This window comes from Sebastes fasciatus, chromosome 11 (genome assembly GCF_043250625.1).
Source record: "Sebastes fasciatus isolate fSebFas1 chromosome 11, fSebFas1.pri, whole genome shotgun sequence".
In the NCBI taxonomy this organism is placed as follows: domain Eukaryota; kingdom Metazoa; phylum Chordata; class Actinopteri; order Perciformes; family Sebastidae; genus Sebastes; species Sebastes fasciatus.
Window position 1 is genome coordinate 10,332,199 of NC_133805.1, and position 22,884 is coordinate 10,355,082.

The window sequence follows — 22,884 nt, forward strand, 5'->3', positions numbered from 1 at the left end:
TATACCTGTATTTATCCTCTGTCTGAAACGCTCCGTTTTAGCTCATTTCAACGCAATTGCATTGCTAGGCAACAGTTTGGGTCCATTTTTACTTCCTGTCAGCTGATGTCATTAACATACACTGCAACAGGATATAAACTGGGACACATTTAGAATGTTTACGTTTAAAACCGTGTAATGGTCTAAATATTGTAGCTTTGTGACATCACAAATGGACAGAAATCCTAACGGCTTGTTTCAAACGCAGAGTTTCTCAATACGAGCTGTGTATTTCCCTGTGGAATGAGAGTTTCAATACTTTCACAGTAAAGTAGTAATTTTACGTGTTATTTTCTTTTTTTCTCGTAAAGTTCTGACTTTATTATCGTAATATTCCGCCTTTTTTTCCTCTTAAAGTTATGACTTTATTCTCGTAGTATTACGACTTTTTTTCTCGTTAAATTATGACTTTATTCTTGTAATATTACGACTTTTTTTCTCGTTAAGTTATGAATTTATTCTCGTAATATTACGACTTTTTTTCTCGTTAAGTTATGACTTCATTCTTGTAATGTTACGACTTTTTTTTTTCGTAATATTACGACTTTATTCTGTAAATCTCAGATGTTTTTTCCCTCAATGTGGCCCTGATACTCCGTCATACAATTTCTCTTTGGCCCTCACTGCTTTAGACTTATATTCTATATACTTAGACTATAAACTGTGTTACCTTCATCACAATGCTCAAATGTTTTGCGGCTCCATGTTTCCCCATATTGTCCATATATCTGTTTTTATGTTTTTTTATTTTTTTCCCACTCACAATGTCGTTTGGTTACGATTGCCCAGAAGTCTTTTTAGATATTTAAATCAATATCCTCCTCACAAACACTAACCATACACTTCCATGCAACACACACACACACACTTGTCTTTTTTTTTTTTTATATATATTTACTGTATTGTTATTGTTGTTATTATATATACCATGTCCAAATTGTTTGTTATCACTATTAATTTTGTCTCTAGGTGGAGGCTTCAGATAAGCCCAAGGGTTTTTTGCCTCTTCCTGCACTGTATATTATTCATTTATTTTTTTTGTTATGTTGTATAGTCTTAAATTGTGCAAAATAAATAAATGTCCCAGGAGGAAAAGACAGTATTGGACATCCTTGCACATGGAGGACAAGTGTTGCAGCCTTTTAATGTATAGAGATGGAGACAACAGAGCAGACTAGCTAGACAGACAGACCGTGGGTGTGTCCCTGAACATTTCCAGCCAACGAGATGTGAACTAGAGGAGGAGTCCTCACGAGTCCTCAGCACCAACTAGCTGCCTTTTCAGCTGCGTCACGTTAGCCAGAGACAGCTAGGCTAATACCGGAAAGGAACGGCTTACTTCAGAATAAGAGCGCAGCTTTAACACTGCCATAATATGAGAACACAAATTTTTTTCGTGTCGTTTTTTGTTCTGATTTGCCATGCTAAGAGGATTCTATTTAAATTATTATTAAGTGTGTGCATATTTATTTATTTATTTATTTATTTATTTATTTATTTATTTATTCATTTATTCATTTATTTTACTAATGAATTAATTTATTCATTTATTTTACTCATTTCTTTATTTATTTTATTTCTTTATTTATTTTCTCTTGTTCCCCCTATCCTATACACATAAAAGGAAAGATATCTGTATGTGTATGTATAGATATGTGTGCGTATGTACAGTATATGTGTATTTAAGAGTGCTATTCACATACCCATTATCTTGATCATGCACACACACACACACACACACACACACATTCCTCACCCTGCTTTTTTCCCCTTGTTTTGTTTTGTTTTGTTTTATTTTTGTTCTTTGTTATTTGCCTCTCTCTGTATACAGTAATATATATATATATATATTTTGTATATTTCCCTGCACGTGTCTTCACCTGTTTTGTAATCACTTCATAACACAATGAAAAACAATAATAGTAATAATAATAATAATAATAATAATATTTTAAATATTTTAAATTAAATTATAATAATAATTTAATTTAATTTAAATTTATTCAAAATGTATTGTTTCATGAGCCATTCCTTCAAATATAGTGACACAATTTGCCTTTTTTGTTCTGTTATTTACTTTAACTTTACGGCTTTGCATAAGGAGGTCTAAAACTTGAATTTTAACAAGTTTAACAAATGTATTCTTGCTCATTGTGGTATTGTTCTTTACTCAATAAGAGTTGTACCATATTCAATAATTCTTTTAATTTGAAACATCCAACCGGAACCTGTATTTTTTCCATCTCAACATTAGAGAAGAGTCTTCTCTTCCTCCTGACTCTGCTGCTGTTCCGCTGAAGCTACATCGGCCGAGCTAAAAGCGTCTCTCTCCGTGTATACCTACATGCACCAGATGATGTGCACTGAGAGGGTGGTTTGCAATAAAGACCACCAGCTATGCAGAGCTGCTGCTCGGCTTCCCAGTGTCTTGTGTTGGTAGGATAGACAGTCCGCAGGTTATCAGGAAGCTGAAGAAGAGAAGCATCAGACAGACAGGAGGCCACGGTTCACCCCTCACACACACACACATCACCACGGCCTTGATGGTGATGTATGCAAGGAAACCAACCAGAGTCAGCGATGGGTAAATCAACCACTCAAACATTATGTTTTTAAACTCATTCCTATTTGTTTACTTTTATTTATTAGTGTTTATTTGAACGTTAACCGTTAGCTCTCTAGCAGTTAGCTACGAGCTAACACATTAGCTTTGGACTCCGGGTATTTCCTGTAGCTTTATCATTAGTTAGCTAACTAACATGATAAAAGGTAATGTTGTGTAACGTTATCATGTATTATAAACATTATCTGTTGTTTTCTACTAGTGACATTATGAGTAAACAGCTGTTGCTAAGGTAGCAAATCAAGCTAAATTAAGCTAACGGCTAGCTAACTAATCACCGGTTAGCTAGCTAGCTTAAAATATAGAGAATAGAATAGAAAGCTTTATTTTCATTTTATTAAATACAACGAGATTCACAGTTTACCACTTCTGATCAGTGCTTTAAAACAAATACTTGACAAGAGTAAACGAGGCAGATAAAACATATAACAGGTAAAAACACACAGTTATAAAGTAAATAAAACAGATAAAACATATAACAGGTAAAAACACACACATAGTTATAAAGTAAATAAAACAGATAAAACATATAACATGTAAAAACACACATAGTTATAAAGTAAAATATAACAGGTAAAACATATAACAGGTAAAAACACACACATAGTTATAAAGTAAATAAAACAGGTAAAACATATAACAGGTAAAAACACACATAGTTATAAAGTAAATAAAACAGGTAAAACATATAACAGGTAAAAACACACACATAGTTATAAAGTAAAATATAACAGGTAAAACATATAACAGGTAAAAACACGCACATAGTTATAAAGTAAATAAAACAGGTAAAGTAGATGTAATAAATACACTAGAAGTATAAAATATAAAAATAGATGTAATGTAAACGGAGGTAATTGCACTTTTAAAATAGGTAGGGTAGATGTAATAAATAAAATTTAAACAAAGTTGCTCTTGGGGTGTATTTCACGTCAAGGATATATATAATATATATATTATATATATATATATATAATATATATATATATATATATATAAGAGAAGGTGTGTTGCTAAGCTAAACAAAAACTATCCTAACCATGTCTAACAGTTCTGTGTGTTTCCTACAGGTGCAACGATAGAAGGGATTCCCAATCCTATCAGGTATGATGACACACATGACAATCACCTGTCATTACTTTCCCACTAATGTAGCTCATCAATGTGCAGTAATTTCCATTAAAATTATAAACTGAAATCTTCATATAGCTTGCTAATTATGGAGTAACCATACTTAAACTTTATATATATTTTCTAGTCTATGGTGTGAGTCAGGTCTCACTAACACCTCCAGTTAACACTTATTATATTGTCACTATATATAATACTGTTGAACAAAATAAACCACTAGCAGTTAAAGACTTTATTTACATTAATTTAAATAGCTAATATTGGCTATCAAAATCTCCCTTTGGAAAGTATGTTACTGCAGTTTGTGTAATGTTCTTGTAAAGCTTGCAAAGTTTGCTCTTAAATTAATGTTGTGTTGATATAGCTGATCAATGTGCAGTAATTTTCCTTTAATTTATTTAACCTTTATTTAACCAGGTTAGGCAAGGCAGCTTTATTTGTAGAGCACATTTCAGCAGCAGGGCAATTCAAAGTGCTTTACATAAACATTCAAGAACAATCCGACAAAGTGCAAAAGAACATTAAGACATAATTAAAACAGTTATAAAAACATTAATGATTAGAAAATAAAAACAAGCTAAAAATAAAACAGTAAATAGAGTATAACACACAAGAGTAAAAGCTCTAGTGCAGCATAAGATCATTATCTGGTTTAATAAAAGGCAGCAGCAAACAGGAACGTTTTAAGCTTTAGTCCCATTGAGATTAAGAACCTCTTTTCCAAGGGAGTACCTGGCAAAGACAGTCAGCAGCAAGAACACAAAGTTGCAGACACATTGACACAAATAGAGATAAAATACTATTCACAAACACTGAAAGCACTACAATTTGCATTAAAAGAGAACTATCCAAAAACAAATGGGGGGACAAAAAGAAACTTTTCTGGGAGTCAGCTGTACAACAAGGGGGCTAAAAACATTGGCATGCCATAGAATCTGCTTCTAAAGCCTTCATTTTAGATTTAAAAATATTAAATGATACCAGCTCCTTGATTTTTAGGTAATTTTGGAGCAAATTCCAGGCTGAGGGTGCAGAATATGCAAAAGCCCTTTCCTCAATTTTGTCCGAGCTTTTGGGACAGAGAGCACAAAGAGGTCCTGTGAACGCAGTGAATACTGTCCACAATTTTTTTTTTAATTATAAACTGAAATCTTCATATAGCCAGCTAGTTATGCTAGAGATGCAGTAACCATACTTAAACTTTATATACATTTTTCTAGTCTATGGTGTGAGTCAGGTCTGACCTCCAGTGAACACTTACATTGTCACTTTATAATCCCGTTGAACAAAATAAACCACTAGCAGTTAAATATTTGACTTACATTAATCTACATGGCATTCAAAACCTTCTATAGAAAGCACATTACTGCAGTTTGTGTAATGTTCTTGTAAAGCTTGCAAAGTTTGCTCTTAAATTAATGTTGTGTTGATAGAGCATCAGGCTTTTCAAGGCACATTACGACACATTTTTACACCAGTGTAGTACTCCTTCCTTGAACATCGCCACACACTGATGATCTTTAACCTACTAACTTTACAACTAATGGTGACTAAAGGCAGAGAACCTTGGCTGTACACTCATATTATAATATTTATTACTAGGGCTGTCAATCAATTAAAATATTTAATCGCGATTAATCTCATGGTTGTCTATAGTTAATCGCGATTATCACGAATTAATCTCACGTTTTTTATCTTTTCAAAATGTACCTTAAAGGTCCCATATTATAGAAGAGTGAGATTTTCATGTCTTTTATATTATAAAGCAGGTTTAAAGTGCTTTAGAAATACTGTTAAACTATCAAAACACTCACTATACAGAGAAAAACACACAGCCCGTATTCAGAAATTGTGCGTTTGAAATAAGCCGTTAGGATTTCTGTCCATTTGTGATGTCACAAATATACAATATTTAGATCATTACACGGTTTTAAACGTAAACATTCTAAATGTGTCCCAGTTTACTTCCTGTTGCAGTGTATGTAAATAACATCAGCTGACAGGAAGTAAACATGGACCCAAACTGTTGCCCAGCAACGCAATTCCGTTGAAATGCACTAAAACGGAGCGTTTCAGACAGGGTAAATACAGGTATATTCAGGCAGACAGTATGAGGAAAATAATGTGTTTTTTAATAGAGGAAAAAATAGTGGAAAAACCATAGACTGCTCTCTTCCACCGGGAAACGATGGTTGATGTAGCTTTATTGTCGTCCTGGTGGAAACAGTAGGGATTACTACACACACTGTTCAGTTCCAGAAACAGGCTAAGATAACGAAAAGGAAAAAAAGTGTGAAGATTTGCCATAAATCGGGAGAAATACGGGAGAATTGTGACCCAGGGATTGAAACCGGGAGAGGGCAATGTGAAATAAAGTTGTTTTTTTTAACATTACAGCATGTAAACATGTTCTAGTAGAAACACAAAATACAAGTATGAACCTGAAAATGAACATGATATGTGACCTTTAAACATGTTGTGTTGATCAGGCATGTCAAGGTATGACACATTTTTATTACACCAGTGTAGTACTCCTTCCTTGAACATTGCCACACACGGATGATCCTCAATCTATTAACTTTACAACTAATGGTGACTAAAGGTAGAGAACCATGGCTGTACACTCATATTTTAATATTTATTACCAGGGCTGTCAATCGATTAAAATTCTTTAATTGCAATTATTCTAATGATTGTCCATAGTTAATTGTGATTATCACAAATTAATCTCACAATTTGTATCTGTTCAAAATGTACCTCAAAGAGAAATTTGTCAAGTATTTAATACTCTTATCAGCATGGGAGTGGGCAAATGTGCTTACTTTATGCAAATGTGTCTTTATTTATTATTGGAAATCAATTAACATCACAAAACGATGACAAATATTGTCCAGAAACCCTCACAGGTTTAGCATAAAAAAATATGCTCAAATCATAACATGGCAAACTCAAGCCCAATAGGTTAAATGCTTGTCAGTGTGCTGACTTGACTATGATTTGCCCCAAACTGCATGTGATTATCATAAAGTGTGCATGTCTGTAAAAGGGAGACTCGTGGGTACCCATAGAACCCATTTTCATTCACATATCTTGATGTCAGAAGTCAAGGGACCCCTTTGAAAATGGCCATGCCAGTTTTTCCTCGCCAAACTTTAGCGTAAGTTTGGAGAGTTATTTAGCTTCTTTCACGACAAGCTAGTATGACATGTTTGGTACCAATGGATTCCTCAGATTTTATCGTTTCATATGATGCCAGTAGCTTCACTCTAGCTTTAAAACGGCTACAACCTACAAATCGCAAGTCCCGTTAAAGAAATTAGTGCCGTTAAAACGGAATTGCGTTAACGCGTTAACTTTGACAGCCTTATTTATTACCAGTATGCTATTTATTTAAACAATAATAAGGAAACGATGACCCATACCAACAAGTCTTTCTGCCATGCTTTCTTCAATATAGACCCATAAATCTCAGCCAAAGAGCCAGTCCAGCAGCCTTCACCGCTATGACAAGGTGCGCGACGGCTCATCGGACCCCACGCCCCCTTACAAGATGCTGCGACGTTCCGACGAAAGTCCCGTCAGCAGACACGGAGAAGGCGTGGGACATGGCAAGGCGAAAACCTCTCATGCGGTTAGAGGAAAAAATGGTAAGCCTGGTGGTCTTACACATGCATGCAAGTTTTGTCTTGAAGGACTGTTAGAAGGAAAAGGCAGCATCTTCGCCCTTCAGTAACCTCAGACAAATAGAAAACATCAGATGCTTACAGCTGCAGGCAAACTAATGGCTCTCAGCTTCATCTTTCTGTAATCAATTGTGTACACTGACCAAGAAATCCTTATCCCTAGAGTCTTGTGATGAATAAGGTTCATTTTAACATTATTTTTGTGTTGATCTCTGACATACTGTGTGGACTTGTTTTGTCATATATGCACTCTAATCCATATCACTTTGGAGCCAACGTGGATGCAGAGTTTGACCAAAAGCAAAACATTAACCTAGAATCTGACAGGGAGAATGAAGTGAAGCTTTAGATTATTTTGTCATCTCCCTGCTATCAGATCACAACATAGCTATCGCTGCTCAAATGTAAAGAATGCCAAACATAAAAAAATCTCAAACAAAGCGTTTCTTAGTTGGCAGTTGCATCCGTCACTAAGATTCGGTCCTCTGCAAAACACTGCGTATCTTCTGTGACTTGATGAATGGCTCTGTTGCAGGGACCAGCGGCTCTCCTCAGGAGAACTCTCACAACAACAGCTCCCACCATGGCTCCGACTCGCATGCCACTCAGAGCAAGCCTGCAGACAGGGTAAGACGTTGTCCACTTTTATCTGATGATACACCCTCAGAATTTCCTGTAGAAATTGCTGTCACGCTACTTTGGAACATGGTATGTGGGACATTATGTACTAGAGGCATCTCTCTCTCGGTCTGTGCAGACGATGATTGAAACTTCATATTTATGTAACTGGCTCCCTCGATTAGAGATGATGGTGTGGTTAGATGTTAGACCTCCTTGTTGAAATATTCAATGATCTAATTATTATATCTCACTCAGTTGTGCCGAGCGATAAGGCCAAACACTCAATAGTTATCATTGTCTGGTTTGACTCTGTTTTTCATTTAGATGTCTGGAAGAGCCCAGTATTAAAATTGCCAAATCATTTTTTAGTTGCTTTTTGTAAGTGGATATAAATGTAACTGTTAAATATATATGAAATATGACATCATCTCCCCCAATCACAGGCTCCTGAATTGAATCAGATCGAAATCTTATCGCGGCAGACTTTGTCATATCAGCAAATATCGCATTGTTGTCTGAAGAATCAATATAATATTGTATCGTGATGAAACTGGTGATTTACACCCCTAATGATGAACTAATCATCTAGGTTTAGTGGAAATTAACCTTTTTTCCAAAATCTACCAGCCATTCAATAGATTACCATTGTTTTGTAGGCTGTTGAGTGAAGCAAATGTAGCAGCCACTTGTATATTTCATCAGCATTTGGCTGGTGGCTGGTGCTAATTTCCAACACTGGGTTTAATATGGTATAGCAAACCAGTGGTGTTGATGTACTGTATACTGTTATTTGTTATCATTTTGAAGTGAATACACAATGGAGAGTGGTATATATGTAAAAGTCAAAAACACCATGACAAGACAACATAAAAAAAAGTTTTCAAATGTGAACTTGCATGTGCTACATACACAGTGTGGTTTCTACAAGCAAGTGACAACTGTGTAGCCAAAAGGCAGGTTTTTCCTCATTTGTTCACCTTTGTGTGTCCATCACGAGAGAGATGAGAGGAAAAGAAATCCACTAAGGAACACAGAAAGAGCCTTCCCTTTCTAAAGCCCCTTTCCAACTAGACAAAAAACCCACTAACACACACCAACATCTGGCTTTTGTCTTTAGTGGGGAAGGTTACAATCGGTATTCATTCGCGCCGGGATAAATGACTCTGCAGTAGTCACTCACAGGTTTTTATCGGCTCCAGCTCCAATCGGCAGGGATAGAAACATGACACCCGGTGCAATGTTATGTTATGCGCATTGAGGTGAATATATAATAATAAAATCAATAGGGATTTGGACAATTATTATACTTTATTAACATACAAAACATACAATTAATATGCTCTCCTCAAAGCCACCAGACTCCAGTCAGACAATAAATATTTTACCTGGCTGATCGTCGTAAAACACACTTCATTCAAACTCGACAGAAACAAAATATAACTCACCAAAACGTCTTTGTTAGTCTTTCCACTGTTGCAACAATCACCAACTCTAGTTTGAGAGTTTGAAAGAGAGACTGAATAAGTTACAGATATAAAAAAAAAGAAGTAGCCAGTAACCACCATAACATTTTCACTGTTTACTAACCTTGATTCCGGTGTCAGCCGGCGCATCCGTGATACACCAGCAGGAAAACCAGACCAGTGCAACAGCACGGCATACTTGCAATGGGAAAGGAGTCTATTACCTATTTTAGCGCGTTTTCCCACATATAACACACATATACTGGTATATGGTATGAGACACAGATTAAGTTTATTAAATATTGTTTTTCTAATGTAGGCCTGCTGATAATTATGCCTTCCTGCCCTTCTCTTCTCTACTTCGAGGTTCACAGGCCCAGAACAGTTTGATTAGACATGAGCTGGGGCAAAAAATAACTACCCACCTTTTGTCGGCTTTCAGTTGTCAAAGACTTTTAGTTTGACTCAAAGCCTCCCTCACCACCTCTCTATGCTACCCTAAAGTCTCGGGGTAGCAGAGCATCACATAACATTAATGAACTGTGGCAGACGTGCGCAGTAAGTTACAGCAGTGGTAATAACGTAGGATAAATTGAAGAGGATTCAAAACTATACATACATTATGTTCTGTTTCTGTCAGGAGTGAATGCAAAATCTTAAACAGCAATTAAAAACGTTTTTTTGTGGCAGTAGTAAATGTCAAATCGCATCCCTTTTTGTTTGTTGTAATACCAAGACCCTGCTATAATCTACAGTTACTAATGCTGTCCACATTTATCTTCATTAAGGCCATCTAACCTTTTTTCTTCTTGCGAGAAAGCATAAAATAATGTGTTATTGTGGCTCCTCTGCAAAATCAGTCAGCTTTGATTGAAATCGGTGCGACTGTAAATAGGAAAAACAGGATGAGGCAAAGTGTGTTCTCTTCCTGGAATCGTTGTAATGACTGGAATTGTCGGTATATACATGATCATGAATATTAAACATACCATCTATACTGAAAGGCCCTTATCCATTATTGAGGGTGGAAAGTGAGGGATGCTCACCTACTAAATGAACATGGATGCTTACTTATTAAGGGAACATATACTTATGCATACTTAATTCATACAACATAATACTTTAGCATTGTCTCATGTTGTGATCATACTGAGCACCGCCCACCAGCCTGAGCTCAGCCAATAGGAACGCTCTCTCTCTATCTCTCTGAAATGACCTGTGATTGGCCAAAGTCTCCCGTCACAGGGAGCCTGAACACAGAGCCATGAGGAGCTGCAGAAGTCTAGTTTTCTCTCAGAACACTTGAATTACAATATACTGAAAGGTTATTATGGATTTTTTGGCCAATGATGCCAAAAAATTGTTGCCTACTGAAGCTTTAATAACGTCTCCTGTCTCGTCTCATCTCAGCACCAGGACCCAGCAGATGACTGGACAGAACACATCAGCTCCTCTGGAAAGAAGTACTACTACAACTGTAGAACTGAGGTCTCCCAGTGGGAGAAGCCCAAGGACCTGTTGGAGAGGCAAGACATGACAACATGCACACACAGAAAGCCAATTCAATTTTTAACATGAAAGAATAATCGAGATTCTCATTCTCATGCGGAGTCATGCATTACAAGATCACGCAGCGTGCCAGTCTGAACAGAATATCATTAGCTTAGGGTACAGAGTCTAACTGCATCTTGCACATTGTCACTGTTGCTTTCTGCTCAATCTGCTTCAGGGAACAACGACAGAAAGACCCAGTCAAGATGGCGGCGAATAGTTTCCCCAGGGACATGGACTACAGACAAGAGGCCTTGCAGGACAAAGCCTCAACAAGTAAGTATAGCAGGATTATAATACCTAAGCAACGTGGTTCATGTTCTTACATCGTCGTCCTCTGGTGCACACATTTCCCTCGTCAAATATCGTGTTAACTTTGTTCTCCTGCTCTGCTCGTCTCCACAGAGACCACATCAGGGGACCAGTCCACAGCATCCAACTCCGGCCATTCCTCCTCTTCCTCTGCTTCTCAGAGTCTGAACTCTGCTCTCGGTGCTTTAGGTTCCACCCCCTCCGCCATGTCCTCCTCCTCTTCCTCCTCTTCGGGGCAGGTGCCTCAGTCTGTCCAGTCCCCGTCACCAGCACTGCTGCAGGACCCGGCCCTCCTGCACCAGCTCCTCCCGGCGCTGCAGGCCACTCTGCAGATGAACAACGGCAGCATGGACATGGCGAAACTCAACGAGGGTGAGGGCACAAAAGATGTCACTTTTAACACAACAGGTTCTTTTTCGGTAGCATCACGGGGGTCACCAAAGCTGTGAATTTTCATTTCCTATACATAGTGGCTTTAATGTAACTTTGTGCTTTGTGTGATGCTGTATATAAAAAAATACTAAATACTAATTTAAGATCCGCATTGGCCTGAAAAAGACGCTATGAAATTACATTTGAAAAAGTTAGAAGTCAACTCATTCAACGAGCAGACAAATACATGTTCACAACATCTGATGTTCTTTTTGAATGGAGAGAAGAGTAGCGGTGTAGCACTGGCTCCTACAGAGAGTGTTGTTGTACGGGTAGTTTGTGGCCTCCGGGGCCGTACATATGCAGCATTTTTTGCGCCCTCAAATCCTTTGTTCTTGATGTAGATGCGTGGCAGGAGCACTCAAATGCGGGAGCGACGCTGGCGTTCCCAAGCGCCTATTTTTCAGGGTGCCCCGAGATAAAAGAAACAACTTTGGAACAACCAATCACAGGCGCCAGATATCTTTTCTTTCTGTAAATATATGGACTGGAGGAGAAGTTAATCGTCTTAGCGGAGGGCTACCTAGAGCTTCATGATCTGTCCCACAAACTATTTTACTTGCTTCACCCTTGTCTGTCCGAGAACGCCACAACATCCAGTTGACAGGTCAGCCAGACTGACGCAGAGAAATCGAGCAGTAATGTTACTGTGAGGGATTTACGGTGCTGGAAATCCATTTCTTTGTTTTGACTTTGTTTAGTTTAGTCAGTGAGGCTTTTACCGTTAAGTTACCACAACTTCATCATCGCAAGACACGTGTTTTGGTTGCTTAGTAACGGCAGGCGCCACAGTAGCACAACCTCCGAAGCACTGTAGATAAAAGGATGAAATGCGGCATGGCCAACGTTTTCCACACATTTTTAGACGCAGCATGTGAACGGCCCCTTATTGTTGCTAAACTAGCGAGTGTTTTCAAGTCAATTCATAGTGAGGCTTTCAGAGTTAGTTTTTCGTTAGCCCAGCTTAACCTACAGGAGTTCTGAAGACATGTAACTGGTTTTGCTGCCACGGAGGAAATCAATTCATGACGAATTAAAAAACAAGTGTAAATCATCTCCTGACGTCTGTAGTTAGCAGAAACGGACTGTGGATTGAATAATCTGTCAAGCAGCCAAGAATTACAATGTCACAGATGATGAGGAGCACGAAAATATAAATGCTAACTATGGCTGCCCCCTCGTAGTCGAATACGGCACGTTTTCCACCAAGCAGTTCAGTTCAGTTTGTTATACATTAGAACGGTTATTTTTGCGTTTTCATTGGCAAAAGTTGTGGATGTTACGAAATGAACCGCTCCATTCTTGGCACCACATCGGTCGAGATTCCAAGCAAGCTGAGCTGACGCTAGAAGGTGGAGTTAAAACACTGCTGACCACTGATTGGTTAGAGAGAATCGTCACTAACGCGACATACTGCACAAAGCTGCCATTTTTAAATATCCAAGCTACCATTATTCACTCAACCCAGATTTTAGAAAGAAGAAGTGCAGATGTTCCTCTATTTGGTTGCCGTTGAAATTATTCACCGAGTACTGCGTTGAAGATGATGTCACAGCATGTTCACATGCCGTCGCTGCGCGGATCAGCTGAGAATCACGTCTACACTAAGGGGGAACTTTCTGCGGTGAAAACTCTGCTTTAGTCGACTATTTCCAAGAAACTTATGAGCACATCTCTGGTTAACACAAGATGTAAAGTGGTGCTTTTGAGAAACTCAGTTTCACAGATCTGTCGGTTCAATCGATTAGTCATCAAAATCGTGTGTTAGTCAACTAAGAATTTCTTTGGCCGAGGACAGGCCTAATGCTAACTGCTGGAGGAAATAATTGTTGACAGCTTTCAAGAGTCTGACAGGAGAGTGTGTGTGTGAGAGTGTGATTCTGAGAGGAAAATACTTCAAGGATGAGGACTCTGCTCTCCTCGGATTAACAGTGTCTCAGGGAAACTTTCCTCACAGGGCTAGTGTCAAAGTGTGTTGTATCTTCAGAAAGTCTTTTTCCGAACACCAGTGTCGGAAAAAACGGAGCCCGTCTTAAATTCGGGCCAATACGACGTGCAAACAGCTGCGTGTACGGCGAAAAATCCTCCCATCCCTTATCTGTGTGTGTTTTGATCCTGTTATTAACGGGTGACTGTGTTCTGCTGTGACTAACCCTGGGCCTTCACTTGTCATTTATGATTAACCTCTTCTTATTTTTTTAGTAGCCGTTTCACTGGTAAAATGACACGTACATGAACCGACTCCTGTGATATGTTTCTTATCTTAACTCAGCGTGTTTGTGCACTCACCTGTTTTGCGTCCTTGCTCACTCACCTGTGTGTGTGTGTGTGTGTGTGTGTTTCCTCTTTCCTCCCCGCAGTCTTGGCCGCTGCTGTCACCCAAGCTTCCTTGCGGTCTGTGCTTCATAAGCTCCTCACTGCTGGACCCGCTTTCAACATCACTGCTCTGCTCTCAGCTGCTCAGCACTCCAATCAAGGTACGGCCTCCTCGCTGTTTCTCACCATCTGTTACACAAACAAATTTTTTTAAGGGTCCTGCACTCCCTGTCTCCGCAAGTCTTTTTTTTTTTTTTTTTTTAAATGCAGTGTACTCAATTTGTTGTTGACCTTCAGTCAATGAAATTCTTCATTTTATGCAAGTTAACTGCGTGTATCGCTTAAGGGTTTTTCAGATCGACTATAGCTATGTGGAAAAACAAAAGGCGTCCTCCCATGTATTCCAATGAGCCTCCTCTGCTTGAACAGAGGATGTGTTGCATAGCAATCACGTCAAGCGCGACAGAAAAAGTTGACACAAGTCTTCTTGTGTCCGACCTGAAAGCCTGACTAGCCTTTTAAATCAGTTGTCGGATTGTGTGCTGCCTCGTTGCTAAACTGATTATTCATATGCTTGTTGTTCTCCACTCCAAACAAGCAAATTACTGCCGGCTTTGAATTTCTTGATATTCGTCACGACTGTATTTGTAAAGTGTCAAATGATTGAATCAAAAGGAAAGCTTAGTAATGAACCTGTTTTCCTCCTTCAGCCCAGCACTCCAGTCAGTCCCCCGTCTCCCTGACGTCGGATGCATCATCGCCGCGGCCGTACGTCTCACCACGGAACGGCACGCCACAGAGCAACCAGAAGTCTCTTCTGGGCGTGCACGTTGGCAGCATCACGTCTTCACAAACAAGGGTAAGTCGCAGAACCAAAAGTATCCGAAAAAATTGATGAATTTGAAGAACGGAGGAGGACTTCCCCCTCGCTCGTGACTCACCCCCCATTTTCTCTCTCTCTCTCCTCCACTTTGTTATGACTGCCCTCGTCTGTTACATCTTTTCTTCCTGGTTTCTCTCTACCGCCGCCCTTTTTTGTTTTCATTCCTATTTCTTTTCTCCCTCATCATCTGTTATTCCCTCTTCAGGGCAGCATGTCTTCAAGTAAACAAGGATCAGCCCCCCTGTCTCAGACCGTAGAGAAGCGTCCAGAGGACCCCAGAACTCTCCAGCAGAGAAGGTAGAAATCGCTTTACAAGACGGCATTTTGTTGATGATAGATTGCTTGGAGGTAAAGCAAACAAATTAAAAACCACGTAGGCCTTTTCACAACTAAAAGGACACCTGAGTTACAATAACAAAACTTCAACAGCAACACAGCTACCTCTACACCTGTACGTCACAGCCAGGGCCGGCGAGCCCATATAGGCGGGCGCTCGCATAAAAAGCCTTTCCATCTCAACATCCTGAGATGGATTTTTTGTCCATCGTGCTAATAGAGGGGTGGCATAATTGTTTTTCCAGGGCACAGTCTGCAAAACAGCTCTGCCCCAAATGCTAAATGTTTCACTGTGGAACGTCGTCCAACTTTCTGCGTAGGGCTTAGGACTGAACGCAATTTTTCCGAGGTCTGGCTTGACGATCCCAAATATAAAGCCTGGTCGGTTAACAATTCCAAATGGGATGAAAAACTTTGTGTAAAATCTTGTCACAGCATCCTCCCCTAGTCACAAAGATCTACCAAGAAGACTGACAATTTGAGTCTGGAGGAAGTATTGAATGTTGAAATGGAAAATGTGTAGGAACCCTGTACATAAATGCATAAACGCTTTCTCCACTTCTAATTATGTAGTTCTCTGGACCAGAAGGATGTCATGTTTTTGACATACTGTTATAGGTTCTTACTTGGACTTCTCATGGCTGTTAAGTGCTAAATACATTGACGAGGTAGAAATAAATGCTGTGGGCTGAATAATCCGCAGTATCTGCGACTAATCTGCCCAAACGTCAGCATTCCAACATTATTGAAACTGCAGCTGGATTTTATTTTACACCGTCCACACCCCGGTAATCCATTGTCTTGCTCACCCAGCCAGGAGATTCTGTTCACAAACATAACTGGTGCGCTGGCCCACACCACCTCCAGCGGCAGCGGCGGCAGCGGCGGCAGCAGCAACAGCCAGTCCCAGGTCGAAAACCCCGGCACCTTCACGCCCTCCCTGGCAACTCATTTTGACGAGAGCCTCATCAGACATATCCAAGGATGGCCTTCAGAGAACACTGAGAAACAGGTACTGTCTGCCGCAAAAGATTTCCACGTGTTACCAGTCACCACTGTGTTTTCTAGCTGTAGCATCATTACGGAGCTACGGAAGCAGTACAGCTTTTAGTCTGTGACAAAAATAAATGTCATCACAAAGTCCACTTACCTGGTGTTTCCGAAGCTTTCAGGCTCATCTTGTGGCCTTTCTCTCGAAGGTTGCGATAATAGCTAAATCATCTCTATGACAACTGAGCAACTCCATCTGAAGAGGAAGGCCATTAGCTGTGGTTGAAAGCTTTGGAAATATCAATTTAGTGGTCATTTTTCTGTTAAACCTATTTCCAAGGTCAAGACTAAACTTTGAGTTTTGATTATTTCAGAATCAGTAAACCAATGTTGATCCTTGTTCTCAAAGTATTGATGAATGTTTGTTGTGAAAAATCTATATCCATAATCACTCGTCTCTCCGTCAGGCGGCTCGGTTGCGCGAGGACATCCACAACATGGGCAGCTTGTACATGTCTGAGATCTGCACAGAGATGAAAAACCTCCGCTCCCTGGTTAGAGTGTGTGAAATTCAGGCCACGCTGAGGGAACAGAGGTAAGGCCAATGTTAACATTTGCATCCACGTTAGCTCATAAAGGACATTCACATCACACATTTGATTATAATTATTTTCTCCTTCGACTACAGAATCCTGTTTCTGAGGCAGCAGAGCAAAGAGCTGGACAAGCTGAAGAACCAGAACTCGTACATGGTGTGAGGACCTGCCCCAGAGAAGGGACGGATGGATTTGAAATAACGATTGAAGAAGAGGAGTTAGACATGGGACAGCAAGCTGCCAACAAGCCTGTTCATTCTCCCCCACCAGAGCAACTGAGAAAAGCTGTTAGAAGACAAACGAGACGGCGGCTGACGAAGTGAAGCTCCATCATCCTGAACATGTCTTTTTTTTTTTTCCTTTTCTTTTTTTAAAAAAAGTTTCTTTTTCCAGTGTCCACAACATGAATTGCTCTCGTCGGGACACTTAAACCAGTGGACATAGAGGACCTGAGGCTCTTTTCAAACAGCACCTTTTCAGACTGTGAACCTTGGATTGTGTGTATTGTATTGGGTTAACTTGTTTTCTGGTGTGTTTTTGATGTGTAGTGATCAGGAAAAGATTACAATTCATTCTTGGGAAAATGAACTAAAACAAAACCATCTCATAATAATTGGTGTGACACAGTTTTTTGGAGGGGAGGGGGGGGGCTCCCCGATCATCTGAAATGGACTTGCATTGAAATGTATGGATTCAATGGCAGTGATGTTACTAATGTTATTTTTAATTCACTATACTTGTCCGTGGTTTTTGCCATCCCAGCGCGTCTTTGAGCTGGTTGGTTTTACATGTCATGAGATTAGCGAAGACCTTTGGCCAGACCTTTTCTGAAAATACTTAAATGTGCTTCAGTTGTTTTGTCCCAGTCGGTGGGAATCTGGTTCCAGTGGTGCAGATTTACCGGGACGTTATGGCTAGTTATGTCAAACACACTCCAGATGTTTCAAAGCCATTTTGAAAGCCTACATTATTGGACCTAGGTTGGCTGCTAGTGCATAATGGGTTGCATTCGTTTGTAGCCCTGCTGGCTGGTTATCTTATCCCCTTCTGCTATTCGTCTTTTCTTTTTTTGTGTAATTGTTATCATTTTGTTTCTCTCCCAAGTCAGATTGGGGGGGGATAAATTTCATTCCTTTTGTGCAGCTTAGCAAGAGATTGTGTAAAAGAATAGAAAAGCGACTGAATTCACAGTCATGTAAAGCTAAATTATTGTTGCACATGATTGAACACGTCCTTGTAGTCATAATGGGGGAAAAAGATCGTATGAAAGACGTTTTATTTTTCAAAAAAGGCAACTCGTGTTTTGTTTAATCATTGTTTTGTTCAGCTGTCGTGGCTGCAGCCCTTTTATCAACTGACTCGAGCCGGATTCGGCCGCTTCTTTTTTTTTTTTTTTAAGCCGCTTTTTTTTTTTTTAAAAAAGGGTTCATTCATGATGAAGAGGGTAAACTTTTTATATGAACACCACATTAAATTGCAGTCGTACACTTCCACACCCATAAAGCAACTTCCTTTTGTCTCTCGCCTGTTCTTTTCCTTGTCCTTGAATAGTTTCCACCAGATCTGATGTGCACACTTTTTTTGGGAAGGGGGAGGGGAGGGGGGGTGGTGGGGTTGGGGGCTTTGTATTCCATAAAATATGAGAATAAAATATTATACCACACTCCTTGCTTGACGTTTGCTTGCTCGTTTGATTTTGTGTGTGTGTGTGTGGTCTTGTATTACCCATGTTGTGGGGACGTACATCTGTTTACACGGTCACATTGTGGGGACTCCTTCCTTTTAGGGACAAAATGCGAAAGTCCCCATTATGTAAATCATAAAATTTTAGGGTGACGACTTTGTTTAATGTTAGGATTAGGAAAGTATTGATTCGGGTTAGGGTGAGTCTCCAGGAAATTAATTGAAGTCAATGCAATGTCCTCTAAAGGGATGGAAACAGGACTGTGTGTGTGTGTGTGTGTGTATGCCTTGAGTACATTTCCTGATGAATTATGCATTTTGTAATTTTACTAAATTAAAGTGTAATTATGCAGCTAGAGGAGGGTTGGGCTGACAGTTTAGGGAAATGTATGTGCGATGGGATCAGACCATGCACTTTGTCAATGACTTGTCAGCTGCAGGTGTCTCCGCGGTCGTACATATACGCCGCTAGCACAATAAAAGTATAAATGTGTCAGTTGTGGAGTCTCTGAAGGAGTGCTGCTCCATTTCTGGCCACAAGATGGTGACAGTGAACACATTACCTTGAATCTGGTTCTGCTTACTGTATGTGCATTTATGCTCTCTCAGCTATCAGATTATAAAAGCTATTACTGAACATGTCATCATGTGAAATGTAGCTTAAACAAAAGCAGAAGGCTGAATAAGATTTGAATCGAGTTGACCGGGCGGTTGTTAATCTGGGCCAACTCTGAGGCATTTGTGATTGTAAATTAGCACGAAACATTAACATTTACCACCATGTCTTTGATACTTTTACTGGTAGTTAAGCTCCATCTGCTGATATACACGTAGGCTGGAGCTCACAGATAAGAGCTTAGACTCTGACCTCGGTGAGCAAAGTTATGTGATGCTTTTCTACCACACGATATAGGTATGCAGATGGTAGATGATAACAACAAAATGCATTTCCTGCAGAACATGCATGTGAACGCTGACAGCTGAAATAAATTTAAAAGCACTGTTGAAAATGCAGAAGGTTGAAATTGTCTGAACAACTAAAACCTCGAATGTGTTGCACTGCACTGCTGAAAATCCCGGAAACTGAAATATAAAACTGCCAGAATTAAAAGCTGAACTGCATTACCTAAAGAATCTAAGAGTGTAAATACATTGCCAGAAAAGCTAGAAGCTAAATTGTAATACATTCCAAGCGCGAAGTTGAAAGGAATTGCCTAAAATTGCTGAAAGAAGAAATGCTTTGTGTTAATATCAGACAGATGAACTGCATTGCTAAACACTGAGCAGCTGAGAACTGAAATGTATTGCCTGAAAAGAAGGCGACTGAATGACATTGTATTGGAATATCAGAAAGCTGAATACAAGTTTAATAGTTCAAAGTCTTGTAACACGTTTAAAGTTTAAATGAAGTCTGGAGCTGAAAGTAAAATAGTAGAACTTCAAACTGGAGTACGTTGAAGATTTCTCACATTCACTTTCATTGTAAAAAAAAAAAAAAAAGGTAGAAAAAAAGCAGAATACAAGCATAAATGTCCTTAAAGAGCTGAACAGTTTAATATTTGAATGGTTTCTATAGCTGAAAATATGCAGACGTAGTAGTTGAACATAAGTCTTCCTCTGAGTATGTTACATGTAACACTTGTTTCCTCGTTTTGTTTCTGGACAATATTTGTCAGTGTTTTGTGTTAATTGATTTACAACAATAAATATATACATACATTTGCATAAAGCAAGCATATTTGCACACTCCTATGTTGATAAGAGTATTAAATACTTGACAAATCTCCCTTTAAGGTACATTTTGCACAGAAAACAAACAAACAAATGTTCGATTAATTTGCGATAAATTGCGGTTAATCAAGGACAATCATGAGATTAATTGCAATTAAATATTTTAATCGATTGACAGCCCTACTTTGAACATATTTTATCATTCATTCTAGAAATTTGCTCATACATGTATACATCTTCACAAATAGATGGACGCATATTAACTTTTAAGAAGAATACTATTATTATAATCATCACCTTCAAACATCAGACCTGTTGTTGTTTGGTCACACAGACCTCCAGTGGTAATATCTTCAGTGGGACTGTATCCACAGTGCTAATGTATGGAAACAGCCTCTCAGTGAAAGTGTGTTTGAAGGTGTGTAGCTGTGTGGTAGTGTCGGGATCAGAGAACGACAGCTTTCCTCTGTTCAGGTCCAGCTTCACTCTGATCCTCTGGAGCTTCTTCTGCACTCTGAGATCAGTGGCTGTTGCCGGTAGCGACCGTGCTGAGTATTCACCTTTATGGAACCGCATTTCCCATAATCCAGACTGTATGGCTGCCTTCCCCTGGAAAGACTCCGCTAACACACCCAGTGACCAGAATGTATTGTCTCCAACCTCGACATCCCAGCAGTGAGTCCCCGAGTTAAAGCCCTCGTAGCCTTGGACGATGTAATAATCATCGAACCTCTCGGGGTTATCGGGGAGCTTCTGCTCCTCACCTCCTCCCGCGCTGCTCAGATCTTCAGACAGGATGAGTTCTACATTTGCAGTGTTTGGGTCCAGAATCACAGGAGAGTAGGAGACCAAATCCTTCATCTTGTTCCAGATGTTAAAGGCCAGGTTGCCCAGGTATTTGGCCTCGTGTATCAGAGCTCCTTGGCCTAGCCGTGGATCCTCCAGCAGGGGGCGCTGCTGGACTCTTTCCACTGCAGCCTTGTAGTCCTGCAGGAATAACACCTCCTCAGCTCTCAGCTCCTCCTCTGTGGCTCTGACTGTGTCTGAAAGAGCTGCAATCTCTCTGCTCACAGCCTCCATCTTCTCCATCATCACCTGACTCTTCTGCTCCTCTTCCTCCCACAGTGCAGCCATCCTGGCATCCTCTTCCTCTTGTAGAAACTGGCGAAGCTTCTTAAACTGCTCCTTAATCTGCCTCTCTGTGTGTCGGGCCTGGACCCTAATGTGGTCCGCTGTGTGATTAAACTTCACTTGAACTCGTTCAAAAGCCTCTAACTTCTTCTTCAACGGCTTCAGAGCGTCCCGAAGTTTCTTCTTGTGCTGTCGCGCAGCTTCGTCGATGGGGCTGAATCTGTGGTTGGCGTGCTTTTCTGAGTCTCTGCAGACGAGACACACCAGCTGCTGGTGACTCAGACAGAAGAGTTTGAGTTTCTCAGAGTGCAGACTGCAGAGAGCCTCTAAAGATCTCTGGTCTCTCTCCTGTAAGAAGGCCTCACACAGGTTCTTTAACACCAGACTAACAGGTGGGTTTGCCGTTGAAGATCGTCTCTTACAAACCGGACACTCGCGTGTTGGTTTCTCTCTCCACCAGGTCCTCAGACAGTCTTGACAGAAGCTGTGGCTACATGACAGAACAACAGGGTCTCTAAAGACATCGTGGCACACCGGACAGCAGTGATCCTCCTCTGATCTGGATGCCATTTTGTGTCTGAGTGTAGCAGAAAACATAGCACGTTAAATCAAGCAGTTGTGTTTCCCCTCGCTACTTCTTGAAAAGTGTTACTTTCACTTTGAGTCTTTGTGTGTTTCTTCAGTTTGTAGTTGAGTTTTTCAATACTTCAGTAGGGAGAGTGGGGTAAGATGAGCCAGTGGGTAAGTTGACCCACCCCCTGTATCTTGGCAACTGTGATTATGTTTTGTCATGTGACCATAAATTCAGGAAGTACCCATCATTTCTATCTTGCTGTGATGGAGTTAAGCACATGGGAGAAGTAGTAAGTACTTTTTTACACCAAAAACAGTTTTTTCCCAGTCAAAGTAAATTTTCTGCATGTCAGGAATAATGAATGTTAGGTCAAAGCAAATTTATCCAGGTCTAAAAAAATATATTATACATGTTGGTGATTTACTCAGGTATAACACCATGTTAATCCCTTCGCTAAAAATTAGCCTGAATTGCTAAACTGGGCCATTTTTTCCAAAATGGTAGCTATGGGGCAAAGTGAGCCAAAGGCTATGGGGTAAGTTGAGCCACTGGCTCACTAATATTCTACTATTATTCCGAGCCACTGGCTCAACTTACCCCACCATAAATTAACCAAATGAATTCTCTGATGTATAAAATGGTATTACTGTTGAGTGTTACACAACTTGGTTTGATTTTTTTATGTGTTAACCTTTATAGAAGAGGGAGATAAAGGAAGTTAAAACAGTTGGTTATAGTGGAACAGCAGAGGCAAAGAGGGTCCTCACAGAGGAGGTAGAGAAGGAGCTT

At 39.9% G+C, this 22,884-nt stretch overlaps 2 protein-coding genes across 2 annotated transcripts; one reads left to right on the top strand and one right to left on the bottom strand.

The window, feature by feature from the left end:
- The first annotated feature begins 2,313 nt into the window (after positions 1–2,313).
- On the top strand, positions 2,314–17,345 carry LOC141776750 (WW domain-containing adapter protein with coiled-coil-like). Its single transcript, XM_074650533.1, has 13 exons — positions 2,314–2,623; positions 3,733–3,766; positions 7,251–7,440; positions 8,012–8,103; positions 10,971–11,086; positions 11,290–11,387; positions 11,517–11,795; positions 14,216–14,332; positions 14,882–15,030; positions 15,260–15,351; positions 16,204–16,402; positions 16,848–16,975; positions 17,069–17,345. Exons 1-13 carry the CDS (start codon positions 2,583–2,585, stop codon positions 17,136–17,138), a joined length of 1,605 nt encoding a protein of 534 aa, XP_074506634.1. The 5' UTR covers positions 2,314–2,582; the 3' UTR covers positions 17,139–17,345.
- Positions 17,346–20,613: 3,268 nt separating this feature from the next.
- Positions 20,614–22,228, bottom strand: LOC141776751 (nuclear factor 7, brain-like). Its single transcript, XM_074650534.1, has one exon. The coding sequence runs from the start codon at positions 22,116–22,118 to the stop codon at positions 20,697–20,699; it is 1,422 nt and encodes a 473-aa protein (XP_074506635.1). The 5' UTR covers positions 22,119–22,228; the 3' UTR covers positions 20,614–20,696.
- Between the last annotated feature and the right edge of the window lie 656 nt (positions 22,229–22,884).